The 20000-nt window shown below is 46.8% G+C and overlaps 1 protein-coding gene across 9 annotated transcripts in view; it reads right to left on the reverse strand.

Moving 5' to 3' along the window:
- LOC110494824 (poly(rC)-binding protein 2) overlaps positions 1-20000 on the reverse strand; it is a 141734-nt gene that overhangs the window by 33754 nt on the left and 87980 nt on the right. For 7 of the 9 annotated variants that reach the window (XM_036950944.2, XM_036950942.2, XM_090206497.1 and 4 more), the window contains exons 5-8: positions 17321-17437; positions 5847-5978; positions 1744-1872; positions 965-1039 (exon numbers count right to left, since the gene is read on the reverse strand). In XM_036950944.2, coding sequence (XP_036806839.2) covers positions 965-1039; positions 1744-1872; positions 5847-5978; positions 17321-17437 — 453 coding nt within the window. The remainder of the gene's footprint in view (positions 1-964; positions 1040-1743; positions 1873-5846; positions 5979-17320; positions 17438-20000) is intronic. The other 2 variants (XM_090206495.1, XM_090206494.1) reach the window with 1 other exon arrangement.

The raw sequence follows: 20000 nt of genomic DNA on the forward strand, positions 1-20000 counted from the left end.
GGCCTGGTTATTGTAAATAAGAATATGTTCCTGACTGACTTGCCTCGTTATATAAAGTTTAAATTAAAAAATGTAAAATGTAAATGTTCTTCATGATTATTCACAGTGCTCCTTGGGATGTTTAAAGCTTGGGAAATCTTTTTGTATCCAAATCCGGCTTTAAACTTCTTCACAATAGTATCTTGGACCTGCCTGGTGTGTTCCTTGTTCTTCATGATGCTCTCTGTTCTTTTAACGGACCTCTGAGACTATCACAGTGCAGGTGCATTTATACGGAGACTTGATTACACACAGGTGGATTGTATTTATCATCATTAGTCATTTAGGTCAACATTGGATCATTCAGAGATCCTCACTGAACTTCTGGAGAGAGTTTGCTGCACTGAAAGTAAAGGGGCTGAATAATTTTGCACGCCCAATTTTTCAGTTTTTGATTTGTTAAAAAAGTTTGAAATATCCAATAAATGTCGTTCCACTTCATGATTGTGTCCCACTTGTTGTTGATTCTTCACAAAAAAAATACAGTTTTATATCTTTATGTTTGAAGCCTGAAATGTGGCAAAAGGTCGCAAAGTTCAAGGGGGCCGAATACTTTCGCAAGGCACTGTATATACAATCAATATTGCAACCTGGTGTGGAGACCCGAGAAGTTCAGCTGGATATTATGAGTTGATCCCCCGGGTATAAAAATACAACATCCCTAGAATATTAAAAGAAAATCTCCATTCAGGTCAATGATGTCATAATGAGTGGACTGGCTGACATTTTGAGTGCCCCCCCCCCCTTGTGTAGGTCTGATTCTCCCACCTGTCACTGTAGACATGTTAAGGTTGATGTGACGCTATGCTTTTCTACGTTGTGTTATGTTACGGGGTTTCTCGTGTGTGTGTGTGTGTGTGTGTGTGTGTGTGTATGCGTGTGTGTGTGTGTGTGTGTGTGTGTGTGTGTGTGTGTGTGTCCTCACCTGGTTCCCGGCGATCATGACTGTTCCTGGGGAGGGGCCGGGTCGATACGGAATTGTGGCTCCTTTCGGAGGTGACTAGATACAAGACGACCAACATTTTAAACAGTATTAAACTCAAGGTAGCTTTTAGTAAAACATTTAAAAAAACACAAAATCAAATATAGTTGTGCAGCCTAAAAGGATAGATGAGTTGCAGAATGTGTTGGATTAAAGTGGAATAACTAAATCCTTTGATTTCTCTGTTTTAGCATTTAGCATTTAGCATTTATCCTCATAAGTGCTCTACTCGCTGTGGTAAGCTAGTTCTTAAGCCTTGCAGATAAGAGGTTAATTAATACATTTTAAATATCGCATTACAGACAAACAGACATGACATCAGAGGGCACCATCAGACTAACTACTGAAGTAGCCTACTCCTCGAAGTTTGCACTTGTGTTTAAACAACAACATATACATGAAGTGGCCAGTTTATTAGGTACATCGTCCCTTCTACAGACAGTGAGTCACGTGGCTGTGGCTTGTTATGTGAAGCAGGCAGACAGGCATCGAGGCATTCAGTTACTGTTCATTTGAACGTTAGAATGGGCCCAAAAAGATATTGTTTTTTTTTGTTGTAAACAATAAAAATTGCTACGGTCTTTAAATCAATTATGACCTTCCATCACTTACCATGGTAATGACGTGCTGCTGAAAACCACGAGACATACCGATAAAATAACACTGATATCTGCTAAACTTTCGGGATGAAGTGGTTGGGAACGCAGCCGAGTGTACAGTACCTCGAGAATGACAGTGCAGATGAGTTTAACACACTGGATGACGGCGTCTTGGGTTCCAGATATCGTCACTCCTCTCTCGGTGGAGTTGGGCAGAAGGTCACCAGCTACTTGTACTTGTGCCCCGGTGGTCTGTTGAGTGAGAAAATACACAGGTAATTTATTCATCTGCTTTACAAGAGAAACTACACAGGTCATTTATCTGCTTTACAAGAGAAATTACACAGGTCATTTATCTGCTTTACAAGAGAAATTACACAGGTCATTTATCTGCTTTACAAGAGAAATTACACAGGTCATTTATCTGCTTTACAAGAGAAAAACAAATGGCTTAACTTCTTATTGTTTACCTTTTAATTCTGTCTCATATTTAAATTGCAAATAGACACAGACACTTTCTCAACTGTCTAAAAACAATTCTCCCCTCAAGTTCAAATGTGTGTGTGGGGTTCAAATAGGGGTTCAAATAGGGGTTCAAATAGTGGTTCAAATAGGGGTTCAAATAGGGGTTCAAATAGGGGTTCAAATAGGGGTTCAAATAGTGGTTCAAATAGGGGTTCAAATAGTGGTTCAAATAGTGGTTCAAATAGTGGTTCAAATAGGGGTTCAAATAGGGGTTCAAATAGTGGTTCAAATAGGGGTTCAAATGGTTCAAATAGTGGGTCAAGTGGTTCAAATGGTTCAAATAGTTCAAGGAGTTTATTTCCCTTTTGCAGGTATTAAGTATCAAGTCACATCATGTTTTGCTGGAGATTTCTGTGTATTATGTACACATGTATAGTGATTTATTTTGATTTATTTAACCTTTATTTAATCTTTATTTAACTAGACAAGTCAGTTAAGAACACACTCTTATTTACAATGACAGCCTGTGGGCCAAATGTGCGCCGCTCTGTGGGACTCCCAATCAGGTCCTCCATCCGTTCCTATCCTAAACAGAACATCTATTAAAACGTGCTGAGTGGTAAGATCAGGAAAAAACTGTTTAGTCATATGTACTGAAGTACTACAAGTAGGATAAAAACAGGTGTCAGGTTCCTCCTCGGCTCTTCTCATCCAGCTCTGATCTGAAATAACTGACCAGGTGAAAACCAGCCTAATGGGGCGGCAGATAGCCTAGTGGTTAGAGGAGGCAAATAGCCTAGTGGTTAGAGGAGGCAGATAGCCTAATGGGGCGGCAGATAGCCTAGTGGTTAAAGGAGGCAGGTAGTCTAGTGGTTAGAGGAGGCAGGTAGTCTAGTGGTTAGAGGAGGCAGGTAGTCTAGTGGTTAGAGGAGGCAGGTAGTCTGGTGGTTAGAGGAGGCAGGTAGCCTAGTGGTTAGAGGAGGCAGATAGCCTGGTGGTTAGAGGAGGCAGGTAGCCTGGTGGTTAGAGGAGGCAGGTAGTCTAGTGGTTAGAGGAGGCAGATAGCCTAGTGGTTAGAGGAGGCAGATAGCCTAATGGGGCGGCAGATAGCCTAGTGGTTAAAGGAGGCAGGTAGTCTAGTGGTTAGAGGAGGCAGGTAGTCTAGTGGTTAGAGGAGGCAGATAGCCTAGTGGTTAAAGGAGGCAGGTAGTCTAGTGGTTAGAGGAGGCAGGTAGCCTAGTGGTTAGAGGAGGCAGGTAGCCTAGTGGTTAGAGAGGCAGGTAGTCTAGTGGTTAGAGTGGCAGGTAGTCTAGTGGATAGAGGAGGCAGGTAGCCTAGTGGTTAGAGGAGGCAGGTAGTCTAGTGGTTAAAGGAGGCAGATAGCCTAGTGGTTAAAGGAGGCAGATAGCCTAGTGGTTAAAGGAGGCAGGTAGTCTAGTGGTTAGAGGAGGCAGGTAGTCTAGTGGTTAGAGGAGGCAGGTAGCCTAGTGGTTAGAGGAGGCAGGTAGTCTAGTGGTTAGAGGAGGCAGGTAGCCTAGTGGTTAGAGGAGGCAGGTAGTCTAGTGGTTAGAGGAGGCAGATAGCCTAGTGGTTAGAGGAGGCAGGTAACCTAGTGGTTAGAGGAGGCAGGTAGTCTGGTGGTTAGAGTAGGCAGGTAGCCTAGTGGTTAGAGGAGGCAGATAGCCTAGTGGTTAGAGGAGGCAGGGAGTCTAGTGGTTAGAGGAGGCAGGGAGTCTAGTGGTTAGAGGAGGCAGATAGCCTAGTGGTTAGAGGAGGCAGGTAGTCTAGTGTTTAGAGGAGGCAGGTAGCCTAGTGGTTAGAGGAGGCAGGTAACCTAGTAGTTAGAGGAGGCAGGTAGTCTGGTGGTTAGAGGAGGCAGGTAGCCTAGTGGTTAGAGGAGGCAGATAGCCTAGTGGTTAGAGGAGGCAGATAGCCTAGTGGTTAGAGGAGGCAGATAGCCTAATGGGGCGGCAGATAGCATAGTGGTTAAAGGAGGCAGATAGCCTAGTGGTTAAAGGAGGCAGATAGCCTAGTGGTTAAAGGAGGCAGATAGCCTAGTGTTTAAAGGAGGCAGATAGCCTAATGGGGCGGCAGATAGCCTAGTGGTTAAAGGAGGCAGGTAGTCTAGTGGTTAGAGGAGGCAGGTAGTCTAGTGGTTAGAGGAGGCAGGTAGTCTAGTGGTTAGAGGAGGCAGGTAGCCTAGTGGTTAGAGGAGGCAGGTAGTCTAGTGGTTAGAGGAGGCAGGTAGCCTAGTGGTTAGAGGAGGCAGGTAGTCTAGTGGTTAGAGGAGGCAGGTAGTCTAGTGGTTAGAGGAGGCAGGTAGTCTAGTGGTTAGAGGAGGCAGATTGGTTAGAGGAGGCAGGTAACCTAGTGGTTAGAGGAGGCAGGTAGCCTAGTGGTTAGACGAGGCAGGTAGCCTAGTGGTTAGAGGAGGCAGATAGCCTAGTGGTTAGAGGAGGCAGATAGCCTAGTGGTTAGAGGATGCAGGTAGTCTAGTGGTTAGAGGAGGCAGGTAGCCTAGTGGTTAGAGGAGGCAGATAGCCTAATGGGGTGGCAGATAGCCTAGTGGTTAGAGTGGTAGGTAGCCTAGTGGATAGAGTGTAGAGGCGGCAGGTAGCCTAGTGGTTAGAGGAGGCAGATAGTCTTGTGGTTAGAGGAGGCAGGTAGCCTAGTGGTTAGAGGAGGCAGGTAGTCTAGTGGTTAGAGGAGGCAGGTAGCCTAGTGGTTAGAGGAGGCAGGTAGCCTAGTGGTTAGAGGAGGCAGATAGTCTTGTGGTTAGAGGAGGCAGGTAGCCTAGTGGTTAGAGGAGGCAGGTAGTCTAGTGGTTAGAGGAGGCAGGTAGCCTAGTGGTTAGAGGGGGCAGATAGCCTAGTGGTTAGAGGAGGCAGATAGCCTAATGGGGCGGCAGATAGCCTAGTGGTTAGAGGAGGCAGGTAGCCTAGTGGTTAGAGGAGGCAGGTAGCCTAGTGGTTAGAGGAGGCAGGTAGCCTAGTGGTTAGAGGAGGCAGGTAGCCTAGTGGTTAGAGGAGGCAGGTAGTCTAGTGGTTAGAGGAGGCAGGTAGTCTAGTGGTTAGAGGGGCAGGTAGCCTAGTGGTTAGAGGAGGCAGGTAGCCTAGTGGTTAGAGGAGGCAGATAGTCTAGTGGTTAGAGGAGGCAGGTAGTCTAGTGGTTAGAGGAGGCAGGTAGCCTAGTGGTTAGAGGAGGCAGATAGCCTAGTGGTTAGAGTAGGCAGGTAGTCTAGTGGTTAAAGCGTAAAGAGGCCAGTAACCAGGAAGATTGCTGGATCGAATCCCCGAGCTGACGAGGTAAAAAAATCTGTCGTTCTGAGCAAGGCTGTTAATCCATTGTTTCCCGGGTGCTGTGGATGTCGATTAAGGCAGCCCCCCCACCCACCCCACCCACCTCCCTGATTCAGAGGGGTTGGGGGTTAAATGCAGAAGACACATTTCAGTTGAATACATTCAGTTGGACAACCTTTCCCCTTTCCTGATGAGCTTCCACCATATTGTTTTCACCTGTCCAATGGGAAAAATCCACCTGTCATTAATCTGACACACAGATGCAATAATAAACTGTATCACATGAATCAGACTTTGAACTTTGAACTCTGCCCTCTCCTCACCTGCTTTCCTTTACTGTACTGTACTGAAAGAACTGACAGCGAGCCACCATATTGTTTTCCCAGGTCAAGTCTTTTCCAATCGGTGCAGATGAAGGGGAGGAGACTATGCTAGAGGACAGATGTTGAGAGAAACACTCACCTCTCTGATCTCCTTGATCTTGGAGCCGCCCTTCCCGATGAGAGAGCCACATTGGCTGGCAGGAATGACCAATCGTAGGGTGACGGGAGGCTTGCTGGTGACCGTGCCATTGGCTACCAGAGTTGAAAGGTCCTAGAGAGAACAAAGCTGATTGGTTGTAGAAGGCTTTTAGTAAAGCTTTTTAAAGCTTTTAGTAATTTAGCAGAGTGACTTGTTCTTAGTGTATTCAACTAAGGTGGGTAAAAAGAACCACATAAGGACAGTGACCCTACAACCAGGGGTTTAGTAAGGATACATGGGTAAATGCTGGTCAAGATGACGGTTAGTAATGTAAATGTTTTATTTATTTTTTTATTTAACCTTTATTTAACCAGGTTGAGAACAAGTTCTCGTTTGCAACTGCGACCTGGCCAAGATAAAGCGTAGCAATTCGACACATACAGTACAACAACACAGAGTTACACATGGAATAATGTACCATTCCTATACTCGTATAAACACCACCTGTAACATTGAGAGTTTAGTTTGCACATCACCGGTTCTGGATCCTGCCAGTCAAGAGGAAGAAAGGCTGATGGAACAGAACTGTGCCAACCTCTGGTCTGTTGTCTTCCTCTATCCCATTCCTATGTAGATCCTTGTCTGTTGTCTTCCTCTATCCCATTCCTATGTAGATCCTTGTCTGTTGTCTTCCTATATCCCATTCCTATGTAGATCCTTGTCTGTTGTCTTCCTATATCCCATTCCTATGTAGATCCTTGTCTGTTGTCTTCCTATATCCCATTCCTATGTAGATCCTTGTCTGTTGTCTTCCTATATCCCATTCCTATGTAGATCCTTGTCTGTTGTCTTCCTATATCCCATTCCTATGTAGATCCTTGTCTGTTGTCTTCCTATATCCCATTCCTATGTAGATCCTTGTCTGTTGTCTTCCTCTATCCATTCCTATGTAGATCCTTGTCTGTTGTCTTCCTATATCCCATTCCTATGTAGATCCTTGTCTGTTGTCTTCCTCTATCCCATTCCTATGTAGATCCTTGTCTGTTGTCTTCCTATATCCCATTCCTATGTAGATCCTTGTCTGTTGTCTTCCTATATCCCATTCCTATGTAGATCCTTGTCTGTTGTCTTCCTATATCCCATTCCTATGTAGATCCTTGTCTGTTGTCTTCCTATATCCCATTCCTATGTAGATCCTTGTCTGTTGTCTTCCTCTATCCATTCCTATGTAGATCCTTGTCTGTTGTCTTCCTATATCCCATTCCTATGTAGATCCTTGTCTGTTGTCTTCCTCTATCCATTCCTATGTAGATCCTTGTCTGTTGTCTTCCTCTATCCATTCCTATGTAGATCCTTGTCTGTTGTCTTCCTATATCCCATTCCTATGTAGATCCTTGTCTGTTGTCTTCCTATATCCATTCCTATGTAGATCCTTGTCTGTTGTCTTCCTCTATCCATTCCTATGTAGATCCTTGTCTGTTGTCTTCCTCTATCCATTCCTATGTAGATCCTTGTCTGTTGTCTTCCTCTATCCATTCCTATGTAGATCCTTGTCTGTTGTCTTCCTCTATCCATTCCTATGTAGATCCTTGTCTGTTGTCTTCCTATATCCCATTCCTATGTAGATCCTTGTCTGTTTTCTTCCTCTATCCATTCCTATGTAGATCCTTGTCTGTTGTCTTCCTCTATCCATTCCTATGTAGATCCTTGTCTGTTGTCTTCCTCTATCCATTCCTATGTAGATCCTTGTCTGTTGTCTTCCTCTATCCATTCCTATGTAGATCCTTGTCTGTTGTCTTCCTCTATCCATTCCTATGTAGATCCTTGTCTGTTGTCTTCCTATATCCCATTCCTATGTAGATCCTTGTCTGTTGTCTTCCTCTATCCATTCCTATGTAGATCCTTGTCTGTTGTCTTCCTCTATCCATTCCTATGTAGATCCTTGTCTGTTGTCTTCCTCTATCCATTCCTATGTAGATCCTTGTCTGTTGTCTTCCTCTATCCATTCCTATGTAGATCCTTGTCTGTTGTCTTCCTCTATCCATTCCTATGTAGATCCTTGTCTGTTGTCTTCCTATATCCCATTCCTATGTAGATCCTTGTCTGTTGTCTTCCTCTATCCATTCCTATGTAGATCCTTGTCTGTTGTCTTCCTCTATCCATTCCTATGTAGATCCTTGTCTGTTGTCTTCCTCTATCCATTCCTATGTAGATCCTTGTCTGTTGTCTTCCTATATCCCATTCCTATGTAGATCCTTGTCTGTTGTCTTCCTATATCCCATTCCTATGTAGATCCTTGTCTGTTGTCTTCCTCTATCCATTCCTATGTAGATCCTTGTCTGTTGTCTTCCTATATCCCATTCCTATGTAGATCCTTGTCTGTTGTCTTCCTATATCCCATTCCTATGTAGATCCTTGTCTGTTGTCTTCCTCTATCCATTCCTATGTAGATCCTTGTCTGTTGTCTTCCTCTATCCATTCCTATGTAGATCCTTGTCTGTTGTCTTCCTCTATCCATTCCTATGTAGATCCTTGTCTGTTGTCTTCCTCTATCCATTCCTATGTAGATCCTTGTCTGTTGTCTTCCTCTATCCATTCCTATGTAGATCCTTGTCTGTTGTCTTCCTATATCCCATTCCTATGTAGATCCTTGCCTGTTGTCTTCCTCTATCCATTCCTATGTAGATCCTTGTCTGTTGTCTTCCTCTATCCATTCCTATGTAGATCCTTGTCTGTTGTCTTCCTCTATCCATTCCTATGTAGATCCTTGTCTGTTGTCTTCCTATATCCCATTCCTATGTAGATCCTTGTCTGTTGTCTTCCTCTATCCATTCCTATGTAGATCCTTGTCTGTTGTCTTCCTATTTCCCATTCCTATGTAGATCCTTGTCTGTTGTCTTCCTATATCCATTCCTATGTAGATCCTTGTCTGTTGTCTTCCTCTATCCATTCCTATGTAGATCCCAGACAATATTTACACTGCTGGTCAAATCTATTCACTTTTCAGAAACACCATTCTCTTTCTCTTAAGAGGGTGACTTGTGGATGAGGTTTTTCCTGGTCATGTGACCTGAACAATGAAAACTGTAGGGCTTGTATTCACAACTTTCCCTTTGCACAAGCCCCACATCATCACATTTGTATTATTTAACCAGGCAAAGCAGTTAAGAATACATTCTTATTTACACAATGAGGAACAGGAACAGTGGCTTAACTACCTTGTTCAGGGGCAGAACAACAGAGCTCAGGGATTCAATCTAGCAACCTTTCGGTAACTGGCCTCAACGCTCTAACCACTAGGCTACCTGCCTCTAACCACTAGGCTACCTGCCTCTAACCACTAGGCTACCTGCCTCTAACCACTAGGCTACCTGCATCTAACCACTAGGCTACCTGCCTCTAACCACTAGGCAACCTGCCTCTCTAACCACTAGGCTACCTGCCTCTAACCACTAGGCTACCTGCCTCTAACCACTAGGCTACCTGCCTCTAACCACTAGGCTACCTGCCTCTAACCACTAGGCTACCTGCCTCTCTAACCACTAGGCTACCTGCCTCTAACCACTAGGCTACCTGCCTCTAACCACTAGGCTACCTGCCTCTAACCACTAGGCTACCTGCCTCTAACCACTAGGCTACCTGCCTCTAACCACTAGGCTACCTGCCTCTAACCACTAGGCTACCTGCCTCTAACCACTAGGCTACCTGCCTCTAACCACTAGGCTACCTGCCTCTAACCACTAGGCTACCTGCTTCCCCCATAGTACTGCTCCTGCATATCATACTCTGCTGCAGTAGAGGGCTCATAGAGGTCCAAGGCTCCTTAATTAAGCTATAGGTAATAAATATAATCCTAAATCATGGCCCCAATCAATTAGCCGTAGCATTGCGCCAATCAATTAGCCGTAGCATTGCATCAATCAATTAGCTGTAACATTACACTAATCAATTAGCCGTAGCATTGCACTAATCAATTAGCCGTAGAATTGCACCAATCAATTAGCCGTAGCATTGCATCAATCAATTAGCTGTAGCATTGCGCCAATCAATTAGCCGTAGCATTGTGCTAATCAATTAGCCGTAGCATTGCTCCAATCAATTAGCCGTAGCAGGTCTCTAGAAGCATTTGAAATGTAAATAGCATGGGCTGTCCAGCCGCCCATCACATCAGTTTAGAGTCTACGTGACCTGAATCCGTACTATGCTTCCTTGACTCAAACCTATAGTCTCCCCTGTGTCTTCTCAACGTAATGCACACATGATTATGTATTTCTCTCCAAATAGAACGTGTGTATAAATGATCAAGGGGTTTGGCGTTTTGGAAGGATCGTTTTAGTATTCTTTCAGCACTAACTCCTAAATCTCTTGAGCACCGCTTGGAATGGATGGGAGAGAAAATATAAGTTTGTATTCAAAATAACCTGGAGATGAATATCCGTATGCAAACGAGGAAACTGACTTCCTGTCTCTCTATCTTAATCTCTCTTAATGTATTTTTCTCTCTTTCTCTCCCCTCCCTCCTACCTGCCTCCCCTCCCTCTCTCCCTCTCTGTATCTCTCCCCTCCCTCTCTCTCTGTATCTCTCTCCCCTCCCTCTCTCTCTGTATCTCTCTCTCCTCCCTCCCTCTCTGTATCTCTCCCCCCTCCCTCTCTCTCTGTATCTCTCCCCTCCCTCTCTCTCTGTATCTCTCTCCCCTCCCTCTCTCTCTGTATCTCTTCCCCTCCCTCTCTCCCCTCCCCCTCGCTCTGTATCTCTCTCCCTCTCTCCCTCCCTCTCTCCCTCCCTCTCTCTCTCTGTATCTCTCCCCCTCCCTCTCTCCCCTCCCTCTCTCTCTGTATCTCTCCCCCTCCCTCTCTCTCTGTATCTCTCCCCCTCCTTCTATCTCTATATCTCTCTCCACCTCCCTCTCTCTCTGTATCTCTCCCCCTCCCTCTCTCTCTTCCCCTCCTCCCTATCTCCCTCCCCCCTTTGTCTCTCTCCTCTCTCCCTCCCCTTTGTCTCTTTGTCTCTCTCCCCCCTCTCTCATCTTCCCTGCCCTCCTCTCTCTCCCCCTCCCTTCCTCTCTTCCTCTCTCCCCCCCCCTCTCTTCCTCTCTCTCTCCCCCCTCCCTCCTCTCTCCATCTCTCTCTCTCTCTCTCTCTCTCTCTCTCCGTTAGCTGGATTAGCTGTGCCTCTCTTTTCTGTCTGGTTGATTGGGGACGGCCGGTTTCTCCTCATGTGGATCAGGCAGATTTAAATGTCACCTCCGAAGACTTAATTTAAAACTATGAAATACTCCCTTAATAGAACAGTATAATCCTCCCTAGTCAATCCAACACTCTAAATCACTGAACAAACCACAGGAAATAGCTACTTCCTTCTATAAGGGTCCTGCTACTCACTACCTTACATACTATGGGCCCGATTTCTAAGTAGTTCTCTCTCTGTGTCTCTGTCTCTCTGTCTCTCTCTGTCTCTCTGTCTGTCTCTCTCTGTGTCTCTCTCTCTCTCTGTCTGTCTCTCTCTCTCTGTCTCTTTCTAAGTAGTTCTCTCTCTGTGTCTCTGTCTCTCGCTGTCTCTCTGTCTGTCTCTCTCTGTGTCTCTCTCTCTCTCTGTCTCTCTCTCTCTGTCTCTCTCTGTCCCTCTCTCATCTTGTGTGTGCCTCTCTCATCTGTTTGAGTGGGAGAACTTGCACAATTGGTGGCTGACTAAATCTTTTTTTGCCCCACAGTATATATGTATATATATGCAATAAGGCCCGAGGGGGTGTGGTATACGGCTACGGGCTGTTCTTACCCACAATGCATCATGTATGCCTGGATACAGCCCTTAGCCGTGGTATATTGGCCATATATCAAAAACCCAAGAGGTGCCTTATCGCTATTATAACCTGGTTACAACCAGGGCTCGAACTACCCAGTTTATATATATATATATATATATAGAGAGAGATATTGTTTAGTACAAATCTCTTTTTGTAACAGTAGGAAAAACAAAGAGCAACACAGTGTGTCCTCAGAGGAAGTTAACAGAACATACAGTCATTTAAATATTTGTGTGTTTCTTTCTGTTCTCTGTGTCTTTAAGAGTCACAATACTATTACTCAGTTTATTTTTTTTGGGGGGGGGGGGGGGGGGGCGGGGGAAGTCAGACTACCATGTGATGACTTGTTATTGTTCATTGTAAAACCAGAAAAGAGACATAGCTGACCCACCAGCTGACCAAGTCTGAATGGGGCTCCTTGTAACTTTCTTCTTTCTTTCAGTAGCGTGTTCTACATCACACTAAAACGTGCTCTTTAGCACACTCATGTGTTGTACATCACGTGACTGGGCGGAGCAGGGCTCCAGGACCACCCCTAGTGTTACTATGGGAACTCTGTCTTCACTGTGAAGGGAGGAGTCAACAGAGGGACTGTGAGAGGAGATGTCTATAAGCCTGTATGTGTGACAGAAAGAGTGAGATACACACACACACACACGCACGCACGCACACACACACACGCACGCACACACAAAAACACACACACACACACACACACACACACACACACACACACACACACACACACACACACACACACACACACACACACACACACACACACACACAAGCTAGTCCTGCTGCTCAGCCTGCCTGCACGCTCTCTCTCCCTGGACGTGTTTCAAATAACAGCTGCCCGCCAAAAAAAACGGTCTGATGTGTCAGACTTGCCTCAGCAGCGATGCGATGCCGCCATCAAAGAAGAAATATGTACCGAATCAAAACCTCCACATCTCAAGGATAAACCAGACCATGTCTTTTTTTTTTTTTTTTTTGGACAGAAAAAAGAGAGATTGCTGCACAATAGTTTCCCAGACAACGACAGAACACTGAAGGCTTCCTCTCTCACGTAACATTCTCCTTTTTCTATAGCTGAAAAGCTGGTCGTGCCCTTAGTCGCGGATGCTTGCCGAGAGATGCGGATGCTTGCAGAGAGGTGCGGATGCTTGCCGAGAGGTGTTAGGCCCACGGCTGCTACTTAGATCAGTGATATCCTGATTTCCGATGGACACACATTGTCACGCATAGAATCCAGGATAGAGCAGATGACATTGACTCACATGCAGGTCTTAGACAGAGCCCCCACATCAAATTGTTTTTTTTACAATCCAATTAGACGAGACGACTGACATTTCACATGCCGCTTCTGGTATATATTTGTTACATGTACGAAGAATTTATAGAGTTACCTCGGATCTGCAGGTGAAATATTCGGTGTTCTGAACGAGTACATAACGGGACATGAATTAGGATGGGTCCGTCCGAAAAGACCGCTGCTCAAACTATCCATGCAGGGACACGTGCAAGTGGCATTTTCCAAGCAAGCAATTTCAAGAAAAGGTTGTGCGTAAAGGTACGGTGGCACTTCAGCAGGAGAATCAATTTGTAAAAAAAAAAAAAAAAAAAAAAAAAGCAATATCTGTGCCTACTGATGTCCCGTTCAGCTTGAGAAGGAGTTTGCTATTGCTATAATTCATTTTATTTAATAAAAACAATATGTTTCATTGTCCATAATGAAGCTTCACTACATGACCAAAATGTTGACAGCCGCTCGTCAAACAACTCATTCCCAAAATCATGGAATATGGAGTTGGTCCCCCCCCCCCTTGTTGCTATATTAGCCTCCACTCTCCTGGGAAGGTTTTCCGCTACATCCTCATTGCTCAACTTGCAGACCGCGGACCGGATCTAGAAAGGGGTCAATACGGACCCCCCCCCCAAAAAAAGAATATGTACTGTATCTGCTCCATGCAAAATGTGTCGAATTAATTCGGGCACTAATGTTGGGTCGATTAGGCCTGGCTCACAGTCGGCCTAATCCCAAAGGTGTTCAATGGCTTTGTGCAAGCCAGTCAAGTTCATCCACACAGATCTCGACAAACAATTTCTAAGGGGCTTAGCCCAAAACATAAAAAACAGCCCCAGACCAGTGTTCCTCCTCCACCAAACTTTACAATTGGCACTACGCATTCGGGTAGGTAGTGTTCTTCTGGCATCCGCCAAACCCAGATTCGTCCGTCGGACTGCCAGATGGTGAAGCGTGATTCATCACTCCAGCGAACTTGTTTCCACTGCTCCAGAGTCCAATGGCGTTGAGCTTTACACCACTCCAGCCGACGCTTGGTATTGCGCATGGTGATCTTAGGCTTGTGTGCGGCTGTTCGGCCATGGAAACCCAGTTCATGACACTCCAGACAAAGAGATCTGGTGCTGACGTTGCTTCCAGAAGGCAGTTTGGAACTCGGTAGTGAGTGTTCACAGATTATTTTTAAGCTTCAGCACTCAGCACTCGGCGCTCCAGTTCTGTGAGCTTGTGCGGCCTACCACTTTGCGGCTAAGCCGTTGTTGCTCCTAGATGTTTCCACGTCAAAATAACAGCACTTACAGTTGACCGGGGCAGCTCTAGCAGGGCAGATATTTGACAAACTGACTTGTTGGAAAGGCGGCTTCCTGTGACGATGCCACATTGAAAGTCTTCGATGTCACAATGCCACGTTGAAAGTCACTGAGCTCTTCAGTGAGGCCATTCTACTGCCAATGTTTGTTTATGGAGATTGCATGGCCGTGTGCTCAAATGTATCCACCTGTCAGCAGCGTGTGTGGCTGAAATAGCCAAATCCACTCATTTGAAGGGGTGTCCACATACTTTTGTATATAGTGTATTTATCAGAGTTACAATAAGCCATATTTGAGTAATTTACATACATTACTATGAAGCGGCAGCTGCAGAGATGGACAGCCCATGTGTGCTGAAAGTAGGCTAATTCGAGAAGACCAAATTCCTTTAAACAGTCATTAATTTTAATTTAACATTTTTATTTAACTTGAGGATACTAACAACAAGAGGGCTTTCTTCCTATTCCAGAAATAAGTTAAAACCAGGGCTCGAATTGAGGGGGTATGTGAGGGTATATTGATTAGGTATGTGAGGGTATATTGAGGGGGTATGTGAGGGTATATTGAGGAGGTATGTGAGGGTATATTGAGGGGGTATGTGAGGGTATATTGAGGGGGTATGTGAGGGTATATTGAGGGGGTATGTGAGGGTATATTGAGGGGGTATGTGAGGGTATATTGACAGGGTATGTGAGGGTATATTGACAGGGTATGTGAGGGTATATTGACATGGTATGTGAGGGTATATTGAGGAGGTATGTGAGGGTATATTGAGGGGGTATGTGAGGGTATATTGAGGGGGTATGTGAGGGTATATTGAGGGGGTATGTGAGGGTATATTGAGGGGGTATGTGAGGGTATATTGAGGGGGTATGTGAGGGTATATTGAGGGGGTATGTGAGGGTATATTGAGGGGGTATGTGAGGGTATATTGACAGGGTATGTGAGGGTATATTGACAGGGTATGTGAGGGTATATTGACATGGTATGTGAGGGTATATTGAGGAGGTATGTGAGGGTATATTGAGGAGGTATGTGAGGGTATATTGAGAGGGTATGTGAGGGTATATTGATTAGGTATGTGAGGGTATATTGAGGGGGTATGTGAGGGTATATTGAGGGGGTATGTGAGGGTATATTGAGGGGGTATGTGAGGGTATATTGAGGGGGTATGTGAGGGTATATTGAGGGGGTATGTGAGGGTATATTGAGGGGGTATGTGAGGGTATATTGAGTCAGTCAGTCTCAACGTTAACAGTGAAGAGGCGACTCCGGGATGCTGTCCTTCTAGGCAGAGATGCAAAGAAAAAGCCATATCTCAGACTGGCCAATAAAATGAAAAGATAAAGATGGGCAAAAGAGCACAGACACTGGACAGAGGAACTCTGCCTAGAAGTCCAGCATCCTGGAGTCATCTCTTCACTGTTGACTTTGAGACTGGTGTTTTGTGGGTACTATTTAATGAAGCTGCCAGTTGAGGACTTGTGAGGCGTCTGTTTCTCAAACTAGACACTCTAATGTACTTGTCCTCTTGCTCAGTTGTGCACCGGGGCCTCCCACTCCTCTTTCTATTCTGGTTAGGGCCAGTTTGTGCTGTTCTGTGAAGGGAGTAGTACACAGCGAGATCTTCACTTTCTTGGCAATTTCTCGCATGGAATAGCCTTAATTTCTCCGAACAATAATAGACTGACAAGTTTCAGAAGAAAGCCTGTAAGTCTGAGCCTGTAATCGAACCCACAAATAACGACGCTCCAGATACTCAACTAGTCTAAAGAAAGCCAGTTTTATTGCTTCTATAATCAGAACTACAGCTTTCAGCTGTGCTAACATTATTGCAAAAGGGTTTTTCTAATGATCAATTAACCTTTTAAAATGATAAACTTGGATTAGCTAATACAACGTGCCATTGGAACACAGTAGTGATGGTTGCTGATAATGGGCCTCTGTACGCCTATGTAGATATTCCATTAAAAAAATCTGCCGTTTCCAGCTACAACAGTCATTTACAACATTAACAATGTCTACACTGTATTTCTGATCAATTTGATGTTATTTTAATGGACAAAAAAAGTAGTTTTTCTTTAAAAAACGAGGACATTTCTAAATGACAACCAACTTTTGAACGGTAGTGTGTATTTTTTTTAAACTTAGAAATAAATAATAATGAAATAAAAAATGCCTTATTAGGCATTGAATTCCCCTCCTGGCTGCTTACAAAATAAATAACCGTTTCTAAAACTTCATATCTAATGCTCTGGTCTGTACTAGTGGTGAGGGGTTAACTGCATATCTAATGCTCTGGTCTGTACTAGGGGTGAGGGTTAACTGCATATCTAATGCTCTGGTCTGTACTAGGGGTGAGGGTTAACTGCATATCTAATGCTCTGGTCTGTACTAGTGGTGAGGGGTTAACTGCATATCTAATGCTCTGGTCTGTACTAGGGGTGAGGGGTTAACTTCATATCTAATGCTCTGGTCTGTACTAGTGGTGAGGGGTTAACTGCATATCTAATGCTCTGGTCTGTACTAGGGGTGAGGGTTAACTGCATATCTAATGCTCTGGTCTGTACTAGTGGTGAGGGGTTAACTTCATATCTAATGCTCTGGTCTGTACTAGGGGTGAGGGTTAACTTCATATCTAATGCTCTGGTCTGTACTAGTGGTGAGGGGTTAACTGCATATCTAATGCTCTGGTCTGTACTAGGGGTGATTGGTAAATGGTAGGCATGTTCTCTGCTGTCCACCTCATGTTTTAATTATTATTTTGTGCATAGGGGGTCACTTGTGGGTCACTTGTGTCTTTTCCAAGTGTTCGGGGAGGGGAGGGTAAAACAATTTTCTTACTGAAGGGAGGGCCATCAATTTTCATTTCAGAGGGATTCAATTTTCTCCAGATATCCCTCATTATAAATAACGTACAGTCCCTTAACTCAGTCAGCTCCCTGTTCAAGGTCTATTGAATGGAATAGAGCAACATGCTCACTAATCATCCAGAGGTTTGAAAAGCAGGCAGAGACGAGAGACGAGAGAAAAGAGAGAAAGACAGAGACGGACCTCTTCCAGTTTGAGAGTGATCATCGTGAAGGCCCTGAAGACACAGTCTGTAGGTCCTGTAATGGTGATGATCCTCTCTGGACACGAACCCTCTGAAATGTTGACACGGGCGCTGCTCTGTGATGGATGGAATAGAGGGATGGAGGACAAGAAGAAGAGAGGAGAAGACAACTATCATTCCCACTGCACTACAGTGGTTCAGTAGCTGTGGAGACGCAAACACGTGGCTCTTTCGTTTCATGCCAATTTCAGTATTGAAGGCCCCTTGTCTTTGTCTTGGAGAGCCAGCCACTGAACAAACCACACAATCTGAGGATTGTGGACTGAGGTTGTTTCATTGAAGTGGTGAGTGTGTGTATCTGTTGGCGGGGGGAGTGGAGGGAGAGCAGAGGGAGAATGGCGGGAGAGTGGAGGGACAGCGGAGGAAGAACGGGGGGAGTGGAGGGAGAATGGGGAGAGTGGAGGGAGAATGGGGAGAGTGGAGGGAGAATGGAGGGAGGGAGAATGGGGAGAGTGGAGGGAGAATGGGGAGAGTGGAGGGAGAATGGGGAGAGTGGAGGGAGAACGGAGGGAGAGCGGAGGGAGAACGGAGGGAGAGCAGAGGGAGAATAGGGAGAGTGGAGGGAGAATGGGGAGAGTGGAGGGAGAACGGAGGGAGAGTGGAGGGAGAACGGAGGGAGAGTGGAGGGAGAATGGGGAGAGTGGAGGGAGAATGGGGAGAGTGGAGGGAGAACGGAGGGAGAGCGAAGGGAGAATGGGGAGAGTGGAGGGAGAACGGAGGCAGAGTGGAGGGAGAACGGAGGGAGAGTGGAGGGAGAATGGGGAGAGTGGAGGGAGAATGGAGGGAGAGCAGAGGGAGAATGGGGAGAGTGGAGGGGTAATGGGGAGAGTGGAGGGAGAATGGAGGGAGAGTGGAGGGAGAACGGAGGGAGAGTGGAGGGAGAATGGAGAGAGTGGAGGGAGAATGGGGAGAGTGGAGGGAGAACGGAGGGAGAGCGGAGGGAGAATGGGGAGAGTGGAGGGAGAATGGAGGGAGGGTGGAGGGAGAGCGGAGGGAGAATGGGGAGAGTGGAGGGAGAACGGAGGGAGAGTGGAGGGAGAATGGGGAGAGTGGAGGGAGAACGGAGGCAGAGTGGAGGGAGAACGGAGGGAGAGTGGAGGGAGAATGGGGAGAGTGGAGGGAGAACGGAGGGAGAGCAGAGGGAGAATGGGGAGAGTGGAGGGGTAATGGGGAGAGTGGAGGGAGAACGGAGGGAGAGTGGAGGGAGAACAGAGGGAGAGTGGAGGGAGAATGGAGAGAGTGGAGGGAGAATGGGGAGAGTGGAGGGAGAACGGATGGAGAGCGGAGGGAGAATGGGGAGAGTGGAGGGAGAATGGAGGGAGGGTGGAGGGAGAGCGGAGGGAGAATGGGGAGAGTGGAGGGAGAACGGAGGGAGAGTGGAGGGAGAATGGGGAGAGTGGAGGGAGAACGGAGGGAGAGTGGAAGGAGAATGGGGAGAGTGGAGGGAGAACGGAGGGGGGTGGAGGGAGAGCGGAGGGAGAATGGGGAGAGTGGAGGGAGAACGGAGGGAGAGTGGTGTGAGAATGGGGAAAGTGGAGGGAGAACAGAGGGAGAGTGGAGGGAGAATGGGGAGAGTGGAGGGAGAAAGGAGGGAGAGAGGAAGGAGAATGGGGAGAGTGGAGGGAGAACGGAGGGAGAGCAGAGGGAGAGCGGAGGGAGAATGGGGAGAGTGGAGGGACAGCGGAGGGAGAGCGGCGGGAGAGTGGAGGGAGAATGGTGAGAGTGGAGGGAGAATGGGGAGAGTGGAGGGAGAGTGGAGGGAGAACGGAGGGGGAGTGGAGGGAGAACGGAGGGAGAGTGGAGGGAGAATGGGGAGAGTGGAGGGAGAATGGGGAGAGTGGAGGGAGAACGGAGGGAGAACGGAGGGAGAATGGGGAGAGTGGAGGGAGAGCGGAGGGAGAATGGGGAGAGAGGAGGGAGAACGGAGGGAGAATGGGGAGAGTGGAGGGAGAACGGAGGGAGAGTGGAGGGAGAATGGGGAGAGTGGAGGGAGAACGGAGGGAGAGTGGAGGGAGAATGGGGAGAGTGGAGGGAGAACGGAGGGAGAGTGGAGGGAGAGCGGAGGGAGAGTGGAGGGAGAATGGGGAGAGTGTAGGGAGAGCGGAGGCAGAGTGGAGGGAGAGTGGGGAGAGTGGAGGGAGAACGGAGGGAGAGTGGAGGGAGAATGGGGAGAGTGGAGGGAGAACGGAGGGAGAGTGGAGGGAGAATAGGGAAAGTGGAGGGAGAACGGAGGGAGAGTGGAGGGAGAGCGGAGGGAGAGCGGAGGGAGAGTGGAGGGAGAATGGGGAGAGTGTAGGGAGAGCGGAGGGAGAATGGGGAGAGTGGAGGGACAGCGGAAGGAGAGTGGAGAGAGTGGAGGGAGAATGGGGGGAGAGCTGATGGAGAACGGAGGGAGAGTGGAGGGAGAATGGGGGCAGAATCGGGGAGAGCTGATGGAGAACGGAGGGAGAACGGAGGGAGAGTGGAGGGAAGGTGGAGGGAGAATGGGGAGAGTGGAGGGAGAACGGAGGGAGAGCAGAAGGAGAGTGGAGAGAGAACGGAGGGAGAATGGAGGGAGGATGGAGGGAGACTGGAGGGAGAACGGGGAGAGAACGGAGGGAGAACGGAGGGAGAACGGAG

The sequence above is a fragment of the Oncorhynchus mykiss genome, chromosome 17 (assembly GCF_057628025.1).
Source record: "Oncorhynchus mykiss isolate SJ-2025 chromosome 17, ASM5762802v1, whole genome shotgun sequence".
NCBI classification, from domain to species: Eukaryota; Metazoa; Chordata; class Actinopteri; order Salmoniformes; family Salmonidae; genus Oncorhynchus; species Oncorhynchus mykiss.